Source organism: Centruroides vittatus, unplaced genomic scaffold (genome assembly GCF_030686945.1).
Source record: "Centruroides vittatus isolate TY-2023 unplaced genomic scaffold, ASM3068694v2 contig_914, whole genome shotgun sequence".
In the NCBI taxonomy this organism is placed as follows: Eukaryota; Metazoa; Arthropoda; class Arachnida; order Scorpiones; family Buthidae; genus Centruroides; species Centruroides vittatus.
Window position 1 is genome coordinate 516,959 of NW_027122603.1, and position 22,046 is coordinate 539,004.

The window sequence follows — 22,046 nt, forward strand, 5'->3', positions numbered from 1 at the left end:
TAGCATACGATGTTTTAAATATAATTTTGTTTTTACATTTCATTATTATTTTGTATTTTAAGTATATTTTTAGCCCGTGTCCGGAAAACCATAAAAACCAAAAATCCGGACCACTTCTGGTGCCGAGCTTGCCGGAGTCTGGTACTATGTGGTATTGTTAATCTTCTATACGTGACATAATAGCAATTGATTTTAGAGAATGTAATATTTCTGCAATATTTTTTCCTCGGTGTGTAAAAATTGAAAATGAAATTATGGCATTATTCAATAGTTCTTGGAGATTATTTATTAAGAAATTTCAAAGTCGCCTGTTACAAATTAGCGAAAAAATATTTTTTTCTTATAAAAGTTAATAATATATAAATAGGCCAATTAACATATTACAGCCCTTATCACGGCTATAAATTATATAAATTTATTTTGGAATTGTTTAACAAATTTGTTATCTTATAATGATATATTCTATTTTTTTTTTTTTTTTAACATAATGTTTTAATGTTAGATAATAAATAATATTGTTTACAGACTTTTTAAAATATCAATTCGTTTTTATCGAAAAATTATATAAAGGTTAAACATGGCTGTAAAAATATATTTTAAAAATTTTCAGTGTAATAAATCTGTTGTACGTTTAGATATCTGTGGTTATTATATTTGATATTTCGGGTCGTCTATTAATTAGGTGTACAGTTTAATAGGAGGAGGGTTTTTGTTCTTATAAGCCTACTTACTAACTGTGTGAATAAATTATCTCTTTGAAAATATTTGCAAAACTTTTTAAAATTATTTGTTCAGTGTCAGTAGGTATTGTACACGTAATTCAATATAAGAGGGGTTTGCAAAGGTACGTCGTTGTACACAATAGGGAGGGAGAGGATCAAAAACGGTTTAAAAATGTACACGTAATTAATGGATGACACCTTTACACTTTTCTGTTTATGAAATTTAAAAAATTCTAAATAAATTAAATATTGAAGTGACAAAAGTGAAAAAACCTATTCGTTTTAGAAAAATGAAAAGTAATAAATTTAGTAATCATTCATAGGTGTTATTAAGTACTAAGTTTCAAGTTTTTGAACAATTAGTGAACTTTAATAGTATTTAAGTTTATTTAAGTCCGGTAAATGTGTTACCAAGTGTACAACACACAGACGTGTGTATAAATATATGTAAATACTGTATATATATATATATGTGTGTAGATATATATAGGTAGATAGATGATGGAAATAATTTGGCATCAAGCGTACAAGATAGCGAAGAAATAACAAATGGAATATAACAAAATATTATCGAAGAGGTATAGAAGATAAAAGTGATGAAGTGCAGTTCCAAGAATATAGTACTTCTCTTCCAAATAGAAAGATGACGTGATAAGGCACGTTTATTTACCGTTATGGTGTAGAACTTCTAATTTAGGTATTATTATTTCTTTGTATGCTTGATCACACTCTATATTTTGCAAAATGGCTGATGAGGCACACATCACAGTTGAAGATGTAATGTTACTTAACGCACCGACCTCACCGCTCTTTCTAGTCTTATGGTCAGCGTAGCGAAATGTCTTTTTCAATTTTTGCTTGAACCAACTGTTCTCCATTGATTTTGGCGGCCTCACTTCTTGCATGGACGTTCTTATTTCAGGGTCACTACTCCACTTATTACTAGTAGAAAATAATTTATTGTGCAAAAATGTTTTATTATTTGTTTTCATAAATTTCTCTATTGCCTCTGCGCAGGAATATCTGCAACAGAATCGTGCCCATTGCAAAGGACAATATTGTCGACGTGGATCACACAAATTAGGATTTGCTCCTGTGAAGAAAAAAGAACAAATTGTATATCATTACAAATCTTACAATTTAAGAATTTAAAATTTTTATTTTATCTGTAACATTAACATAAATAAAAGTATCGAATTAAATAAACATTCTATAACTCTTCCTGTTCTGTGGGCATTAAGATCTTTTTTATGCTCTTTACCAAAGCCAAGATAGCCTGGGTAGTAGGGGATGGGCCCATCACAACTGGAAAACTCACTGAAAACCCAGAACTCCAAACTAATCCGAACTCGATCAAGAAATAAAAGCTGAACTTTACGGATAATAAAGTTTAGCTTTTATTACCTTATAACTAATTTTCCAGATTTCTAACTTTTATTTAATTTTCATTTTAAATCCAATGTTGCTGTATCGTGTTAAATGAAATAAACTATAATATGTATAAATATAATATGTATATATACTTACCGAGTAATCATAATTAAAGTTTCCCTATTCAACGCCATCTAGAGAAATTTTTAGCAGTTAATTTTTGTTATTACAGAAGACATTTCTATAACAAAAATTAGTACCAAAACTCGACACTACAGAACTTTGGGCGCTGCAAGCAACAAGCATTTTATTTATACGATACACTCGTGCTATGCACAGATCTTAGAAAATCTGAAGACGATGAACAGCGTTTTCAATGGCTGATCGTAATTGATTATCTATGGTACTTCTTAGATGCAGTGTGATACTGTCTTTCAAGGCTGCCAGATTAGCAACATGTTCTCGATAAACCACACTTTTCAGGCTTAAGTGTTCGCACAAATGATACTCCATATTCTTTGATTGAATCACCAAAAATGCCATAGTGCACGTCTTGGTACTAGTTTTTACGGAAGTGTCTTATTCATGCCTTGAAATGTTACCATGCCATGATTTGTTGCATTTGGACTGCTAAATATCTTCCTTGAATAGGGATACTTTAATTACAAATACCCGGTTGTTGATGGAAATATGTATTTAAGAAAGTCCGACGTTTATTCGAGCATCTATAAATCCACAATTCAATTATCCTTTACTCAGTTTTAAGTTTTATTATTTCTTATTTATCTCTCACTACTTTTTAATACAGATTTATTATCCTTAAAACAAAAATTCTACATTAAATAATTTATAAAATTACATTCAGCTTATTACAGAGCAGCTTATCATTGAAAACAATAGTAAAATATATATTTTAAACTTCGAGTTGAAAAAAATAATAATAATTTCCTGCTACATTAATTCAATAAACTAAAGCAGTTTTATATAAGATTACATTTAAAATTTTACACTTGAATTCGATAACTAAGCGGACTAGTGAGCATTATTTTGCGTAAATTCGGTTTAAATAATCAGCGCAGTTTCATTAAGATGAGAGCACGATATATTGTATTTGATTACTTAATTAAATTACGTCTACATAATCGTCTTCAGAAAAATAAGAAATATTTCTGTTAATTATAACAAAAACGATTTCTAAGAAAACAAAATTGAGGCCAACAACTCGAAAATAGGGCAATATATTGCTATTTATTTGGAGCATTTACTATATTTTTCATTAAATGAAAATAGGAGGAAAGCATTAATAGATTCTTACGTACCAATTTACTGGGATAACAGTATACTGTAATTTATAAAAGGATATACAGTAAGCGTATAAGCCTATATATAAATTATAACTAAGACTACGACATGCAAGCACTAAAAATCATATAAATAGTTGTAAAAATCCTTAAGTTATGCGATTTTTATAACTTCAAAATCTTCAAGATGATTGTTTATATTAAATGATTAAGTTACTATTAAGCTATTTTATTTTTTACAATAATGTAAAATTGTAAAGAAGACAAATACAATTTCACCTTTATGTAATTAGCTTTTAAGAGATATTTTTAGTTTATTTTGGTCTGAAAATACTAATATAAATATATAAAAATACTGATTTAAAAAGTATTATATTTCATTTCATATACTTAATCTTTTTAAATTTCAATAATAGGTAATTGTTTTCTATTAGTTAAAAAATTATTTATTTGTTTTTTCCTGATAGATATACCAGAGATTAATAAGTGAAAGTAGAACTCGCGAGAAGTAGTGCGAGAAGTTTGGCGACATCGCGACTCAGACTCGTCGACACTAAAGCTGGCACCAACTGTTTACGGCGTCGCTAAGTCTGACTCGCAACCGCACCAAACTCCTCGCGCTACTTCTCGTGAGTTCTACTTTTTGAAGTAATCTATTGCTGACTGCCCTTTTTTTTGCAGATTTTATTGCATATCATTTCTTTGTAATAAAATAGTAAGCTTTCTTCTCTTCGGCGACGAATCTAGAAGGAGAAGATAGGGGCGAGTGCACTTATTGCTAACAAGAGCTCCATTCTTTATTTAAATTTTATATTTTAATGTTTTCGCAATTATTATTTTTAGTTTTTGCTTCATTTTTATGTTGTTTAAGTTAGTTTTAAGTAATTATTAAAGCAGCGAAACTTATATATTGTTAGTCCCATTATGAGAAGTAAAACTCGCCCGCTCCCTAAGATTTGTTTTCGGTTCCCGCTTTTCTTCTTTCTTTATTTTAATTGCAAATAAAAATTATTTGATGCAATTTTGTTTAAAACTCAGAAGAAAGCGCCGAAAAAAAATACTAAAGTTTACATTTAAATAAATACCCGGTGATGTCGATTTATGCAAGTTTAAATACAATCAAATATTGATATATAAGATTTTCATCCTGTTTTTTATTTTTAAAAAATACCTATAAATTCTATATTAACGCTTCCTAGATTAAGAAGTTTCCGTCGATTTAATATTATTTATTTAAATATTTTAATCATATCTTCTAAATTCATATTTGTGATGTGATTGATAAAAATATTACCTTTTACCTAAATCAATAATTATGGAAATAATGGTTTAAATAAAATGCTTCTATTAATTGTTTTAATCCAACCGAGTCTGATTAATTCGAATCCGTTGTTATTCTTCTTGCATTTAAATTAGCGTTAAAAAATATAATTCGAATGTTTTTGGTATAAATTTAGATAATTCGGAGCCAGTGTATTTATATTTATATTTTATATTTTAAAATGAAAGTAGAAAATAGAAAGTAGCATGTAGTCAACTGATTTATAGCGCGAATGCTTTCCGGGAATTCCCCTAAATGCACGGGTTCTGTAAACTCCTGGGATGAAACCGTGGGCAAAGTTGTCACGTGTTTCAAAATTTTACAGACGTGAGTTTACATAGTGTAGTTGTTTAGCTACGTTTTTACGGTGCCTAAGCGTAGAACTGCATAAATTTATCCTTAGCTAAACAAGTTAAAGCGATTAAAGGAGTAGAAAAAAATAAAAACAAAATACTATATTCCCAAGAAATATAGACTACTGCCAAATGCTGAAAAAAAAACAAAGAAAGCTATTTTTATATTCAAAATAAATACTGTAATCAAATTTTAACAATTCGAAATTTTTCACATTGTCTGGAGTTCGAATTACAACTATTCCATTGTATACAATTTTTTTGACAGAAGCATAAAATTCTGACTATGGATCTTATGCAGAATTTCAATATTAAGTTAGGTTTACGTGACAAAACTATTTTACAATTTGATACTATTTAATTTTGAATTATGTTAATGCGAGATACCAGCATATTATAGGCTTTAGTGATCACACTGCAAGCATAATGGAATCGACCAGCACAGATGATGATGAATGAGAAACGATGCTCCAAGCCGACATATCTATGATAAAATATGATATGGATCGGATTCGAACTCAAATCTTTTTAATGGCTAAGCGCCCTACAAGCCATCAAAGCAAATTCTTAATATTCTTTTTATTACAAATTAAATATCTGGCTGAAGAATTCACTCGAAAACAATACTTGAATAATCGAACGATCTGTTTTGTGTGCTAATTCGTCAACTTGTAACAAGCTTTTTCTTAAATAAACAAACATATATAATAAATATTACAATTATTATTAGTAAACTCTAATATATTTTCTATCTTAGCTTGCTCCATTATACCACTTTTCTAAATCTTAATGTAAACTTTGGTGCTTAAACTCTAAAACGCAATTAAATATAAGCTACCAAAATCTTAATATTAAAAGTATAAATATTCATTAAAAACTCTATTAATATAATTTTATTTGTTGCTAGTTATGTATTATTTGAAGTGTATTCGATACCGTACTATTTAACAATACTTATTTTTCTTGTTAAAATTATTTTAAGCATCAAAGCTTGTTAGAATAATGCGGTAGTTACTAAATAATAAATGTTAGCTTTTATCGCCATCTATCGATTCAATTTAACACTATTTTTATCAATTAAAATACCGCATAATAAAGGATAAATGACAGTGGATTTTAACTTTTCTTTTTTTAACCTGCAATAATTAATGGATATTACAAAACGTTATTAATTTACTTTATTATTGAATATTCGTCAAAATGAAATTTTAAAATATGTAAAAGTTTCAATATTGAAAATATTAAATTATTTAAATTTTATTTCAATCGTGTTACTATATAAAAAATTGCATTTAAATGTTTCATTATTAAGTTAAAAATTTTCTTTGAAAATAATTAGTTTAAAATCTAATAGTAATCAAATTATTTAACCTGCAGAAAGCAAAAGCTTTACACATTTTGTTTTTCCTTGTAGAGCTGCTTTCATCAAGGCTGTCATTCCAAAAACGTTCCTTTGATCTATTAATAATACATCCTTGTATTTATCCAATAACAGACCAACAATCTCCACGTGACCTAAATTCAAATTTCCAAATATTAATTATTAAATTAGTTTTTAATATTTTAATAGATTATGCCATTAAAATTATCTAAAATTTAGCGCTTATTTAAACAAATTCTCTTTATACTAAATTTATTTTAAACCGTTTAAAAATTACCTGTAATTTAATTTTGGTTTAATATATTTAGCTGTTTAATCGCTTCAGTAACACTATTATATTAGCTTTTATTACTATAAATTAAATATTTTATAAACTTTTACTGTTATTTTTTCTATCTAATTCTGTAAAGAAACTTTATCAATTTAACATAACTAAACATTCGTGAAATTATTGCTTTAGCATTTTAAAATATAATATCATTTTATGTCTTGGTGTATTTTCTAATTCTAAAGATTTTATGGCGTAATATATATAAAATTCTCCTCAAAATGTAGCCTTTAATTTTTAATTTGAATTATCATTTTCGAAATGTTCGAGGTTTTTCGTTTAATCAATGAAATTTCAGCGTTACTTGGAACCTAACGTAAACTAACCACGACTTATGACCACCTTAACGCAATAAATTACGTTGAAAAGCAGTTTTAAAAATTTAATTAATGTAATATTTATGAAGTAAATTATCTTATTATAAAATATAAAAATTTGATAGAGTACCGATCGATTGTTTCTGTGTTTTGGATAAATTTACAATTTAAAATTTAATGCATCTATAAAAAGAATGATATATAGGCTTATACAGGAAAGAAATGAATTAAATACCAGCAAGTGTTGTATAAACCGGTTTAAAATTCCCCAGAAAAATTGTTACGTGAATTCATTTCTTTTTTTCAATGAATTGTTTCATTGCTTCATTTTTGAATGAATTAACAGTTTTCCCTATAGAACACGCAATACTTTAATTTTGTTGATATAAATAAATTTCGCAAAACGATAAATAAGCAGATAAATTCATTTTGTCTAATTATTATATTTATATAGTTTTTTTTAAAATTATTATTCATGCAAAATCTGAAATATAAATAATAATAATATGCTTTACCTGCTTGTGCAGCTGCTATAAGTGGAGTATTTCCTTCACTGTCCGCAAGATTAACATCCAGATGAGCGAGCTGAACCAAAATTTCTAACATTTTTAGATGTCCATTCGAGCATACATGATATAAACCTGTCTAAAATAAAATAGCTTCATTGAGTATGGCTAATTATTTTTCACTATTGGATTTTTTCTTCTTGGCCTTCTGGTAAGGTCATAGTAGTATCAAGGATGACACCTCTATCAGCGAAAGTAAATTAACTTTACCTATTTATGGAGGGTAGAATTGTTATGACGTCATGTGAATTGAAAAGAGACAAATGTTCCTCCTGATTATTTTTAGATTTTGATAAATATAGAAGCTATTTTGGCACCTTACTGACAATATTCTTGATAATCACTTTATAAAGTTTTTTCCGCCTTATAAAAACTTGACCTTTGTCTTTAAAATCGGTTTATTAAAAACAGCGTATTTTTAACATGTGTATATATATTAAAAAATTCTTAAACGTCACGTGTTATCTATTTATATGCATAACTCTATTATTTTTTTAAAATTTATTCGTAAAATATGACAAACTGTTGCTAAATTTAATTTTAAAAGCCGGTCTGTTTTTGCTAAGTTTTTTCAGATTGTCGGGTTATTAAACATTTTTTTAAATGATTACGAGTGTTCGCCTTTAAAAAGACATTATAATGCAATATTTTGCGCACGAATCATTTATATAATAAACGATAAAAGTATTTTTGATTTCAATATTCATTGGGATTATCTAACGCGTACGACGAAAGAACGAGGATAGTAAGCTGCTGACCTGAATTACAAATCACATTTGGGAGTATTTTTGTCCAACTGATAGATGTTTATCAACCTTAGGTCATCCTTATAAGTTAGGGAACGATATAAACATGACATGAAAAACAATTGACATGTAATAAATTCTTTCATCTATTTATTAATTATATTTTCGATTAATGTAAGAATTTAGAGTGATCAATACATATCTATCAAAAATAGATCATTATCGTAAATTTCCTGTTTAAATTTATGCAAGTGAAGACGTAATGTTAAGTAATCTTTAATTAATTGGCTATACTCTTACGTCCTATATTTAACGTAATAAAAGTTTTATTACTCTACAATTACTAAAAATTATATATAATATAGGTATATAGAAGATATAAACTTTCAATTTTCAGCTAAAATGTCAAAGTTTAAATTGAAGGAATAGCTTAAATATTTGTTTTTAAAATAGAATATTAATGTTAACTCTCGACAAACGTTAATATGATAATAGATTTCCTAACAGAAGCTTCATTTATTGATTATTATTATTTTGTCTTCCCACTCATTGAACTACAATATTTGATGGATGACTATCTTAAATGGTAGTGTCGTGTAATCTACATAGACTTTATTAAATATTGCGTGCAAAGCAGTCTTGTTTACAATTCACAAGATGTTTTCTATTTCTTGTATATATAAAAGAAATTTTATATATATATATATATTTAGAATATACTTACTCTTCCACATCTATCTTGTTGGTTAATTGTTTGAAAAGATGGTACTTCTTCTACAATACGTTCTAATACGCTTTCGTCCGAATTTTTGCAAGCGATTAGAAAATCTGGATCTATTTTTGGACTGGCTTTTGTTTCATACATTGAAAATGTTCTTCTTTGTGATGTTCCGTTTGACATAACTAAAGGAGCGACATCGTCTTTAGTAGAATTATTTGACATTACTTCGTAAGTCATTGTGACGTCTGCAGTTTCGTATGAATGAAATTTTGGTCTGTATGTCATCTCCTCCACGGAACTGACTGCATATCGAGTAGAACGAGCCATTTTTCTCTCCAATGTTTAATTATCACATCTCAAAACTTGTACATATCTACACAATGATAAATTAAAATGATTATGTTAGATAATTAAATATAAACTGAATCTTACTTTCTAAATCCAAGCACAGTAATTCTATATCAGAATAAAATTAAATTAGTATCTAAAAATAACCAAGTATTGAATAAAATATAATCAAACTACAATAGTGGTTGTATATAGCATTAGATCTATTGTTTATACCGCAGATCTATTTAAGAGTTTTTTGCAGCAGATATATCTAGCATCAAGGTAGTGTTTCTTTCTACAGGGAATAATGCAGCCACAAGAAAATCTATTATTTAATGAAAAATACTAAAAACATGAACATTTTATACATTAGATATAAAAATAGACCAAATTCTCACACAGTCTTGCTGTCTAACATCACTAAACTACTGTGTACGTTTAATCACTAGCGTAAGTTTAATTTGAACAAATATTAATTAAACCAGATTAATCAACGTTAATTTTTCTACAATCGAACCTCCAATAACCATTTTTATATTCCCGTCAGTGGCCATTATTCTGAGATTTGACTTTATGTGTATAGTCAATTCGTAATCTATTAAAATAGATTTTCACGTAATTATCTAGAGTTTAGGTATTTAACGAGTATCGAAATAATTATATATATAACTGAATTAATATTTTTACTAAACGAATTTAAATTTAATTATGGACAATATAAAATCTTAATAGGTATAGGTATGTTATAAACGTATAACATACATAAAAGAATAGACCTATAATAACTTTTGTTATTAGTTTCATATAGCATTTCATTCATCTTATATTTTATTTTTGTATATATTTTTAATTAGATTTATGAATGATTAATTTCGTAACTTATTTACGCATACATTCTGAGTTATTCTCCATTGATATAACTCCTTTCACCCCATTAAAGTTTGATATGTTACATTAAACTTGCAATTAACATCAGTACAAGTAATGGTATTAATTATTATATAAGGGCATTCCGAAATTATTAAATTAAATTTATTTATTTATAATTAACTGGACAATTCCTTTCTGGATTTTCGCAATCCTAGGGTTAATGTCACGCTATTAGAGGGAAAAATTACGATTAATTGCCATACAATAATTTACCATAATTTATCATAATTAATACAAATTGTGTTTCTTTTATTTAAAAATTTTTTAATAAAAGCGGAGATAAAAGAAGCTTATTTAAAAACAATGTTTTTATAGCAAAAATTTTATGGTATTTAATTAATTATTAGAATTTATGTAACCATAAATAAACCATTTTACAGTTTTATATATTCAGATAAATTTATACTGATTATTTTTATATTAAATAAATATTTATTTTCAAAAATTTAATTTTATATGACAATTTAAATCCTGTCAAATTTAAATTCCGGTAATATTTTATCCGATAAATAAAGAAAAGGTTGTTTAGATTTAAATTAAATTAAATTTACGATAGGCATTGTCTATTAAGAATACAGATGAATGTTGATAAGATTAACTTGATTGAAGCAGAGAATGTCCTTATATAACTACAACACTAATACTCTTTCTTTCGTTGATTCAATCGCTATAGAAATCAAGAAATAATATCATAGATAATTAAATAAATTTTTTAAATTGTTTACATACAAGAAATAAACAAATTTAATTCATTCTAATTTATAAAGTCGTAACCTAATATATAAGATTTATTCACATGCTTATGTTCTTTCATGAGTTGATACACTACTTATGTAGTTATTTTAATATTTAATTAATTTAAAAATTATATTTTGCATAAAAATTAAATCTAGTTAAATAAATATTTAACATTCCAAATGCATTAAAAATCTTGTAAATACAAGAATGTAAATATAATATATTATAAAATAAATATAGGATAATTAACAAAACAAAACAATTTTAAGTATTGTATAAACATTTTAAAATTATTTCAATTTTTTTTATGTGATAATGCCCAGATTAACAATTCTAATAGTTTTTTTTTATTCATAACATATTCGATTCGTTAAAATTCGACTTTTCTTCGTTGTATTTACATGTTTTCTCGTTGTAAAAAATAGTACATCAGTGAAAAATTTCTATTTTCTATTAGATAGAATTCTACTATCGAAATTTATTTAGATATTGTTTATATCAGTTTAAGATATTTAGAAATAATTCTTTCAATTCAATGCATCATTCGTCGGTAGTTATCAAATGCCAGACGGAATTGCACAACTTGCTTCTTAGATTAATGCCTAATTATATATTTTCGAATTAAAATTACTAGGAAATCAATTTTCAATAAATTATCTTGTAATCGTAGTTATTAAATTGGCAAAAATAAACATATTAAAGTAAAATATGGAAAATAATTAAAAAATACTTTATTATTTTTCTATAAAATATCACTTTATGTAACTAAATTATTTTAAAAATTAATAAATTTATTAACTTTTAGATAAATAATATTTTTAAATTAAAAAAATATATATATACATTTTTACATAAATTAAATTCAAATTTCATTTTTAATATTTTAAAATATTACATTTCCTTCATTTTGATGTAAAAATATATAAATATTTTTGAATTTAAGCATTATTTAAATGTCTATATTATAAAATTATACATGAATATCTTTGTATTAATTAAGAGAAATTCAAAATAAAATGAGAATCAATCCTCGAAGTATATGGTTTCATCTAACAGATATCGACCTAATTTTATTTTATTTCATAGAACATTGAACTGATAGAGACGAATAAATATTTATAAATCCAATAAACATTGATCAATAAAAGCAGACGTCTTCTCATAACTATATATTTTCTATAATATTACAATTTATTTCTCGAAAATTATCTGGTATTTAAAAATAAAATATACCGTAAGCTATGTAATTTTTTTTATTATTAACCGCATAAATATCATCGAATTACAGTGATTTAATTGTTCGTAAATTAAATTAAAACTTTATAGTTAGTTCTACTTAATCTTTATATTTGCATATCGAGTAATTTGACTAATAGATCAATAAACTAAATTTTTATTTATAAGAATTAAATTATTTTTTTGCTTTTTCTAACTTACCTTTTTCAAACATGCGACTAACGCTTGCAAATCTTTGAAAGTTATCGCAACGTTGATGGCCTTACAATACGCATGCTCTAATCATCATATGGTCCTCTTCGGTTATTTATAATCCGGTCTCCGTGCCAGAACTGTCGAAGATGTTTCGTAGTACCCTGTGTGACGTCAGCATAGAAATTTACACGTAAAAAATTTTATACACAATATCGTCATTTTCATCATAAATATAACGTCGACTTATGTTAATTGACCATTTCACTAATAAATTCGTATTCAAAATTTCAATTTTTGAACTTTTATTTTACATATTATAAAAATTAATTTGATGCTTGATACATTTTAATTTAACGACATATTAATTAAAAACTCAATAACTAGATCACATACCTGTATGCGTAATTATGTGTTTTTAATAAATGAAAAACAAGTCAAGCGAATGGCCTACAATATATAATTTAAATTCATACGATTCGATTGCTTTTTGTGGAAACAATATATATATATATATACATGCTAACAGATTGCTATTACCCCAATTAATCGAAATGTATCTTATCATAAATTTAAATTTTAAACACAACGTTGTATTAATGAAATAACTTTATGGATATTATACATTTTAGAATATCTTCGGCGTTAAATTAACTTACTTTCGGGCTAAATAGCCTACACGATTATATTAAAATGAATATCTGGTAGATAGATTTTTTAAACGTAGAGATTCATTCAAAGTGTTCTCAGTATTCATTTAATATTAGCAATGGAAGCATTATAATATTTCAAAATAACATATTAAGAAGATAAATTCTTATAAAATGTTCATTTATATTTAATACGTGGATTCTGAACTTCACTTTTACGCTTTAAAACCAATTAAGCTAAATGAATTTCCCAAATTTTGTATATAAAACATAAACATAGGTCTGTAAACTGTATTTCTGTAACTAAACGGTTGCTATGAAAATAAATAATGGCGTTACTTAAAAAGAACAAATACATTTTTTAATGTATATCAACCCACTTTAAAAAGTCAATGAAAGAATAAATTTATATTTTTATATATGTACTGTACAGTACTGTACAGTACAATATATAAAATTAATATAATACGCAGACAATACTTACCGGTTGCTAAGAGACCGAGAGATCACGTGACAGGAAGACACTCGCGGTCTAACACTCAAATTCACTTGGATCTATTGATAATTTTCTTTTCTTTTTTTTTTTTAGTATTGTGCAAAAAGACACCGCTTAAAATTCTTTATTTAACGTTTTCCCTACCACCTGTCGTCAGTTTGTCTTTTTAAAAGTCGTTGAACTATTTGGCTATACAATAGAAAAGGATGTTAACCCGAACAATAAGATATTTAAAGTAAATCACCCATTGCCAATTCCTATTTAATTTAAAACAAAAAAAAAATTAAATTACATCATTTCAATTCTGTATAGCTTATAGATTTTTATATCTTAAAAATTAGGTTAAGGTTGAACATCGCAGAATTGCTACAATTATACGTTGGAAAAAATCCAAATTCTGGCAAATGAATGAGTATTTTATTTATGTTAAAAAAAATATATATATATAATATGAGATTCTTCTCATTTGGAATACAAAGAAGTAAATCATATAATCTGTCAAAACTAAATTTTCAAGTTAAAAAAATAATATAAATATTTGATATTAATTAATTGTTAATATTTACGTAGAACTTTTTATATTACTTAGTATATTTAAGTAGGATTATACGCAGTAAAATATACAACATTTTTACTTTTTACAATGCTAAATTTAGTCGTAATTCGTTTAAAATCGAAATCTAGGTTTATTCCGTGGAATAAACCTAGATTTTGATTTTAAAGAGTAATATGATATTAAAATTTCTTAGATTCTTAACATTGTTAGACTTAAACATTTAATTGCTTTTGTTAAATCAAAGTTCCTCTTCAAATTGCAATTTATTGTTTAAAACGATTCTCGTCAGCCTACTCAATTTACTTAAATATTGAGAATAGAAAATTACGCTCTATTGATTTTTATTTCGATAATAAACATCTAAAATTATCCACAATAGTTTAAATTATGTTTTTTTTTTATCATGTCATCAATGTTAATAATAAAGATATTGAATTTTAAGCGAAAAAATAAATGATAAATTATTTTTAAATGTAATAATTTAAACGTTTTATTTTAAAAAAAAAGAGTTTAATTACTTTAATTGCACACGTGACTGGGTTAAACAGATAATAAATTTTATTCGTAATCGATCTTCTATTTATGGTTAATATAAATTATTAATGTGAATTTATTTAAAAAAAAACAAATTTGATTTTTAAATACTACCCTTGATGAATTATTTATCTGCATTTATATTGTATACTGATAAATATATCTGATTAACTTATCAATAATTAAACTTAATTACAGATTAATTCGATATTTTATCAAAGGAATAATTTATATTATATTTTTCTGAATACTTAACAATTAGAAATAAAAAAAAAAGAGTCAGCAATGACAGCCGGCCTTGATTTTTTACTGTTGTACAGTACATAGACACGCCTTTTCTATCATTTGTTGTCTGATATCTCGTAAATATCTTTAAACAATAACTATTTCTCTTTACATTAATAATAATTATTATACTGTTATTAAGGCTCATTAATTTTTTATTTAATAAAAGATAAAATAATTAATAAAAACTTTATCAAAAAACATTTATCTTTCGACGTTTCGATCAAAGAACGAACTGTTTTCTATTTTTTCGATTATAAAACTAATTAAATGAAAATTTCCAAGAGAATAAAAAGCACGCTTAAATTTTTAATTAAATTTAATTAAAATTGGCGTTTCGATTAAAACCTACCTTATTTGCAACATATGAAGCTAAGCATTCACCAATGACTGAATGCGACAATGCCTACTGCATGTCCAACTCGTGGAACATTGCCAACCGCCCTTCGCAACACGAACACGTTTTTTCCCGAAAGTGACGTCACTACAGTAGCACACATGATGTACGTAAAGCAGTTTATTTTTCTCATAGGGTTTAGCATCCAGAAATTACGGGAAAATTGAATTTTTTGGGGATTATTAAATTTCTGATCTCAGAATCGTAAGTTTCAGATGCTGTATTGTCGACTAAGTTTTTCCATTATATTCTGTACATAGCATTGTGTTGATTTAATTGTTATATTCCGAGATTTTTCCGAATTGATTTTGACGTGGAAAATTCGTAAACGTTAAAAGTTATTTATTCTTGATTTTTAATATCCTTAAAATGTTTATAATCTTCATTCGTCTTGCCTAATCGAATTCTTTCTTACGAACAAACATTGCTTTTAATACAAATATAAAAGTTAAATAATAATTTCAAGTTGTTAAAAACATTTTCGAATTTAATTTATAATTTTCTAAATATTAATAAAAATATATCTACAAATCTTTAAATGATACAAGAAAGTCTTTTCTATATAAAGTAATTATACTGTGCATCTGTCAAGTAAAGCGCTATTTTAAACGAAAATTTATATTATTATAAGAGGAAACAAATTAAAACTGAATGTGATTCATATCAAAGTGTAGATCATGTTTTATATGATCGATAAATAACTTTTTAGTTACAGGTATATTTAGAAATTATGAAAACTTATATATGACATAAGTTATAACCATGTGGGGAATACATTCAGTTTATGAAACAAAATTGATTAAAACTTGTTAAAGCTATTTGTTAAGAAAACACTGGCAGTTTTTAATATTCCCTGCAGAGTAATAGAAAATTACGCTCTATCAACAAAACAACTTTCTATGCCAAAAGTAGAAGAAAAGAAGAGACACTAAATAATTTTACTTGTTATTATAAAGGGCAAAAATGAAGAATTAATAGAAATCATTTCATTATTGACGGAGTTTTAGTGTTGAAACAGACAACTGATATGATTAAAACTAAATAATTTCAGTCCTCTCAAAATTCTTTGAAACAAGACAGACATTGTATAGGGAAACGTTTGTACTAATTTTATTTTTGAGGAAATGAAAAATAATAATATTTTTATCCTTATCTTTGAAGTGTTTCTTATTCAATTCACGTAATCATTCATTTAAAATAGAAAGCAAAAATGTTTTCTGTTAAAATATTTTATAAACTCTTTCATCGAAGGAATTCTTTTTCAAAAACATATTTCGAAAATTTCAAGTGTTTATCAAGACGACTCAATGATATTAACCGTTTATATAAATTATTAAAAGCTGTGTAATTTTGTTTATTATATATTTTTTAATATTGGACGTAAATAAATTAAATATTTAACCGAGAAAATCTTATATATAATATAACACCGACAAACGAACAAGCAAAACGTTTTGCTTGTTCATAAATAAGGAATAAAAACTTTATTCCTCATTAAATTTACACTTTTTATTAATTAGATTATGCCTTAAATCATATTCGATAATTTACTTCAACTAATTGAAATAATTATTATAATTTCTGATTGAACAGCTTAACTCGCGTATGAACTGAATATAAGTAATACATTTTAATATTTATAATATATATTATAATAATATTTAATGTTTATATATTTTTAATTTATTATTTTCATTTAAACACTGCATTAATCTTTACTGCATTATTATTTTTTTTACAATATTCTATCAAACAAATATTAAAAATTGCCTTTTTACTTGGAGTAAATTATCTCCATCCTGCATATGAATTTAAACATTTTTTTTTTCTTTTTCATTACAAAAATACTTTTATTTATGTTAAAATTACTGATGAAATTTTAATCTGAAAGTCTTTATATCATGATAAGCTTCATAGAAAATAAAATGATAAATAATTACTATCAACATCTCATCTTAAAACTTTCGTTTATTATAAATTAAACTGAATAAAATAACAATTAATTAATAAGTCATAAGTATTAAACTTATTTATATCGATTTTAAAAATGCCAATAATTTATCATACCATAAATTAAAATCATAGTTTTTGTGTGTGTGTGTGTGTGGTGTGTGTGTGTGTGGTGTGTTGTTAAATAATCATTACTGTACAGTACATGTGCGAACAATAAAACATTTTTATATAGAAATAAATTATGTTAATTCATATTTATTATCTTAACCTTGTAATTTATTTGTATTTCATAAAATTCTCATAAAGTAAATATTGTATATGTTTTATTATATTTATTGTAGAGATTATTCAAGTTTCGAAAATCTGCAAAAATTATTTGAAAAGAATATTTTAAATTTTATTTTTTGTTTGTTGTTTTAATTTCGATTGTATTACTCAGAAGAAACTTCGCAGGGGAGATTCTTCACTGTAACTTGTCCGACATTTAATTAAGAATGATCGATCGTTAAAGCTTCACGATGATATTTTTTCATTAGTATAAATTCCATATAGCAAAGTATGATAAATTCGAGAAACTATTGTTCAAAATAAAAGAAAGGAAAATAATTCTTCTGTAAAAAATGTTATAGAATATTTATTTAATTCCGTATTAATTTTCAAATAAAAGTTTAATTATCGAAGTAAATTAAAATACAAGTTTCAACTTTTGCCAATTAATAACTTAGTTTAGATATTTATTAGTAATAATTAAATATCTATATTAGAGTGATTAAAAATAACTAATTATATTTATAGAATGGTCAAGTGAGATACTTTCATTTATATATAAAATAATAAAAAGAGTACATTTACCTTTTTTTTCTTTTTTATCTTTAAAATAAAAAGGATGCGACTTTAAATCCCTATTCATAAAAATTTTTAAAAAGTCGCATAATTATCAAACATGTTAGCAACTATTAAATTGAAGTAATATATTATATGACTATCAGATATATTTATAAATTAGTAGTGGTAGTAGTAGTGGTAGAACAATGAATCTAAAAATTTTTATATACGACAATCTTTCTGTATAAAATGCTAAACAAGTAAGATGACAATGAGAGATTTCTACTTCATTGGAAAATGTAAATAAAATTTATCCTAAATTTGAAACAACTTTCTTTAAAAAAAAGGGCTTAATTACACAATAATTGAACCTTAACTGAAAGCTTCAAATCCTTTTTTTAATAGACTCTATACTTAACATTTTAATAAAATTATTTTAATTTAAATCTATGGGAGTCAACAGAAAAAATTTAATCATTATTTCAGCTTTTATACAAACTCAAAACAGTGTCTGTATAGTCGAACCTCCAATAAAAACTACCTCCAAACAACAGTGGCCATTGTTCAGAGCTTTGACTATATAATATAACATTTTAAAATAGATATATTTTAAATTTTAGAAGTTAAAAATATAAACTTATTTTAACTCCTAAAGTTTTAAATATACCTAAACGAAAGTCACGGCAGCAAAAATGATAAATATGCGAAACCACGGACGTCATTACGATTTTCTGGTATCTAATGTTTCTGAAGATCCTTTCCATAACTATAAAAATTGATTGTATTTAAATCTACTGGACGTTAGCCTATATAAAATATATTGTACAAGTTCATCACATATGAAAAATATGTTTTTAGGGATCATAATGTTCTATGGACTTCACAAAATGCAAGAAAAATAGCTTAAAATATCGTCAAGCAGCTCACAGGATAAGAACGACTAAAGAAGGAATTGTTGAGTAAGAATGCATATTTGCGGTTAAATTGTGCGAAAAGTTTTCTGACATGAAATAAATAAAAGGAAAATATTTATTTATAATCTTTTACTAAATTTCTACGAATAAAGAGACAAACGTACTTTCTGCCTAATTATTTTTGCCTTTTAAATAGATCATGATAAATGGCATGCGTCAAAGAGGGAAAAAAATCATAATTTTATTCAATTTACTTTATAAAGATTTATGGTTTATATGGTTTATGGAATTATAATTGATTTACTGAACCACAATTTTATCTCTATATGCATTAGATATCTTGATTGAAATGTTTTGGAAAATGCATTCTGAGGGGACAATCAAACGAAATAAACAAGCGGACACTATGCTTTTTAATATAAAACTTTTGTTGTAATTTATATAATTAAAGGTTAAAATTGTTATAATCATTAATAATCATTACATTTTTATTTACGAGACATTGATAAAAATCCACTTCTATGTAAAAAGTTATTAGAATTCCGATTTCAAATAGCTTTGTGAACCACCTAAAATATAATTTCATTGTGATGATTAGACATATTTGTGTATATTACACATTCATTATATCTTAAAAAATAATTTTAATAAAAGAAAAAAACGTTTCAATATAAAACCCTTGTAATTTGTTTGCGATAACACTTAACTATTTTCAGAATAATCAATATTTTTTTCCTTTAATTTGCATTGTAATGCAATCATTTATAAAATCATTTATCAGAGCCATTATCCATAATCGTTTATTGTCAATTGAATGGAGGAGATATAAAATATAAATCTGTTGTTGTGAAGAATCAGAGTTTGATCCACACCCTCATAACTTATCACCAGTAATTCGGGTTGAATATATTTTCTATCCCTCATCTTTGCTGTTTCCCTATTCCTCCCTATTTTTCGTTCATGAGGGTCAACCGTAATGAATAAAATTGAGGCCAGCCATAAAAAAGGTAGTGAGTTAGTATTGACGTCAACAAATCAATCATGACTGCTTATTATTAGAGAAAGTCTCTTTTTTCCTACTTTTCTTTGCAGATAAAATTTTTTTATTAAGAATATAATGGAATTTATGTGGTGCCTTTCACTGGGATTTTTACTGGTCAAAAATCGGAATTACTTTTTGAATTTTTGCCATTCTCTTTTATTCTAAAAGATCTTTTTATTATTTAATCTAGATTAACATTGAAATACGAAGAAAAAAACTCGAATTGAAAATTAACATACAGTAAGTCTGATCAGTCAAAATGGTGACTACTGGGCGCGGCTATTAACTAACACAAAGTCAAGGACAACGAAGTTCAATCATGCAAATTTTATTACATGTTGGCTAGTCAAAATAAAGAAGTGAAAATCAGATGTAACTTCGAAATATAAATATACTTCTTAGGAGAAAAATAAATCTTAAGTTTTCAATTTCCAAAAGAAAGCGGAAGTTCAAGAACTGAATAAACTGAATCTAACATATGTCAGAAAGGTTCAACCGCTAGTCGGAAATCGATGCATATTTATAAACATATGCAAAGTAGAACAGTATTAACCAGAGTATTCAAGGAAAAAAAAAATTTAAAATGCCGGAAATTGCACAAAATTTCCAAGAGGTAAACGAGGCATTTTACAAACTGATCATTGAAAAAAGTCATCAAGGCATCCGAGCACAAAATTGCATCAGAAGTCCATCTTTTCAGGAGTACCATACGCTTAATTATACAACTTTATGTAATGACAGAACGTGTTTGCACCTAACATGGCGTAGGGCGTCCGCGCCGGACAGGGGTTCTACTAAGACGCTCATCGTCGTTATAGGCATCTCTCTAACACAGAAATAACCGAATAGACAAGGAAAACGTTTCACGTAAGTATTTTCGAACGTACAGTGCGTCGCTACTTATCCCGATTAGGATTTCGCCTCTATTACGCTAAGCAAAACATCATACTTAATGATACTACATAAGTACAGTTGCAGAAAGTGGGCATAAGCTCACCTGAAATCAACGCATGGTGTGTGTTGGTGTATATCTGGCGTGGCAAAATCAAAACTAACGATGATGTTGAAATTTTGCGAATGAAACGTCTGCCACCCAAGCGCTTGTTTCCCAGCGGACATGCATATTTCAACATGACATCGCTCCGCCACACAAAACTGAGTAAACGACGACTTGGTTGCAGGAAAATAAAATTAGGACATTTCTGCCCTCAGTCCTGACCTCAATCCAATCGAAAATATGTGGCTGATTTTAAAGCGTAGTGTTGCTAGTGGCATTCGTGTATCGAGGAGCAATTCTACGTGAGAATGGCAGAAACTTACAGCAGACAAACGGACAAAATTAGTTGTCAGTATCCCTCGATGTCTTCAAGTAGTTGTTCGATGAAAAGAGGATATGACGAAATGATAAATGACGAGTAGTTCCATCCTTCTGATAGTTATTAGCCTCGGTTTTTCTCATTTCTTGGATTCCTGTGTTTTTCGGGAATTGACAACCTAAGATTTGTTTTTTGTATATCTAAGGGGAATCCGTGTAAATTGCATTCCTTAACGTAAATGCGGAAATCAGGCGATATTCAGAAGGTAACCCCAGAAACTGTGTGTCATCCGTGACGCTTTTCTATGGTAAAAGTTACCAAGCGTAGTAAAAAGTTTTCAGTAGTAAAAATAAAGTTACTAAGGTTTATTTGAATCGTTGTTCCTGATACAATTTACACGACATGATGATGCGTGCAGACATAGATAGATTACTATCTATGTCTGCACGCATCATGTAGATTTATAACCGCATCGCAATAATGCACAGAAAAGACAACGCTGTCTTCATGATGAAGAAACAAACA

General features: G+C 26.3%; 1 protein-coding gene across 1 annotated transcript; it reads right to left on the reverse strand.

Moving 5' to 3' along the window:
* Window positions 1-268: 268 nt before the first annotated feature.
* Window positions 269-15,509, reverse strand: LOC136984334 (ankycorbin-like). The gene is made up of 6 exons (XM_067281272.1): window positions 15,427-15,509; window positions 12,563-12,717; window positions 9,131-9,500; window positions 7,610-7,739; window positions 6,440-6,583; window positions 269-1,815 (listed from the first exon to the last, which is right to left on the reverse strand). The coding sequence occupies exons 3-6, from the start codon at window positions 9,452-9,454 to the stop codon at window positions 1,385-1,387; spliced, it is 1,029 nt and encodes a 342-aa protein (XP_067137373.1). The 5' UTR covers window positions 9,455-9,500; window positions 12,563-12,717; window positions 15,427-15,509; the 3' UTR covers window positions 269-1,384.
* Window positions 15,510-22,046: the final 6,537 nt, after the last annotated feature.

Excerpts from the sequence above, each read along its gene's own strand:
- LOC136984334 (XM_067281272.1), bottom strand. The coding sequence starts at position 9,454 with ATGGCTCGTTCTACTCGATATGCAGTCAGTTCCGTGGAGGAGATGACA. Across the intron at positions 7,740-9,130 it reads AACAAGATAGATGTGGAAGA|ACAGGTTTATATCATGTATG; the intron begins GTAAGTATATTC and ends ATTTTATTTTAG. Across the intron at positions 1,816-6,439 it reads AAAGCTTTTGCTTTCTGCAG|GAGCAAATCCTAATTTGTGT; the intron begins GTTAAATAATTT and ends TTTTCTTCACAG.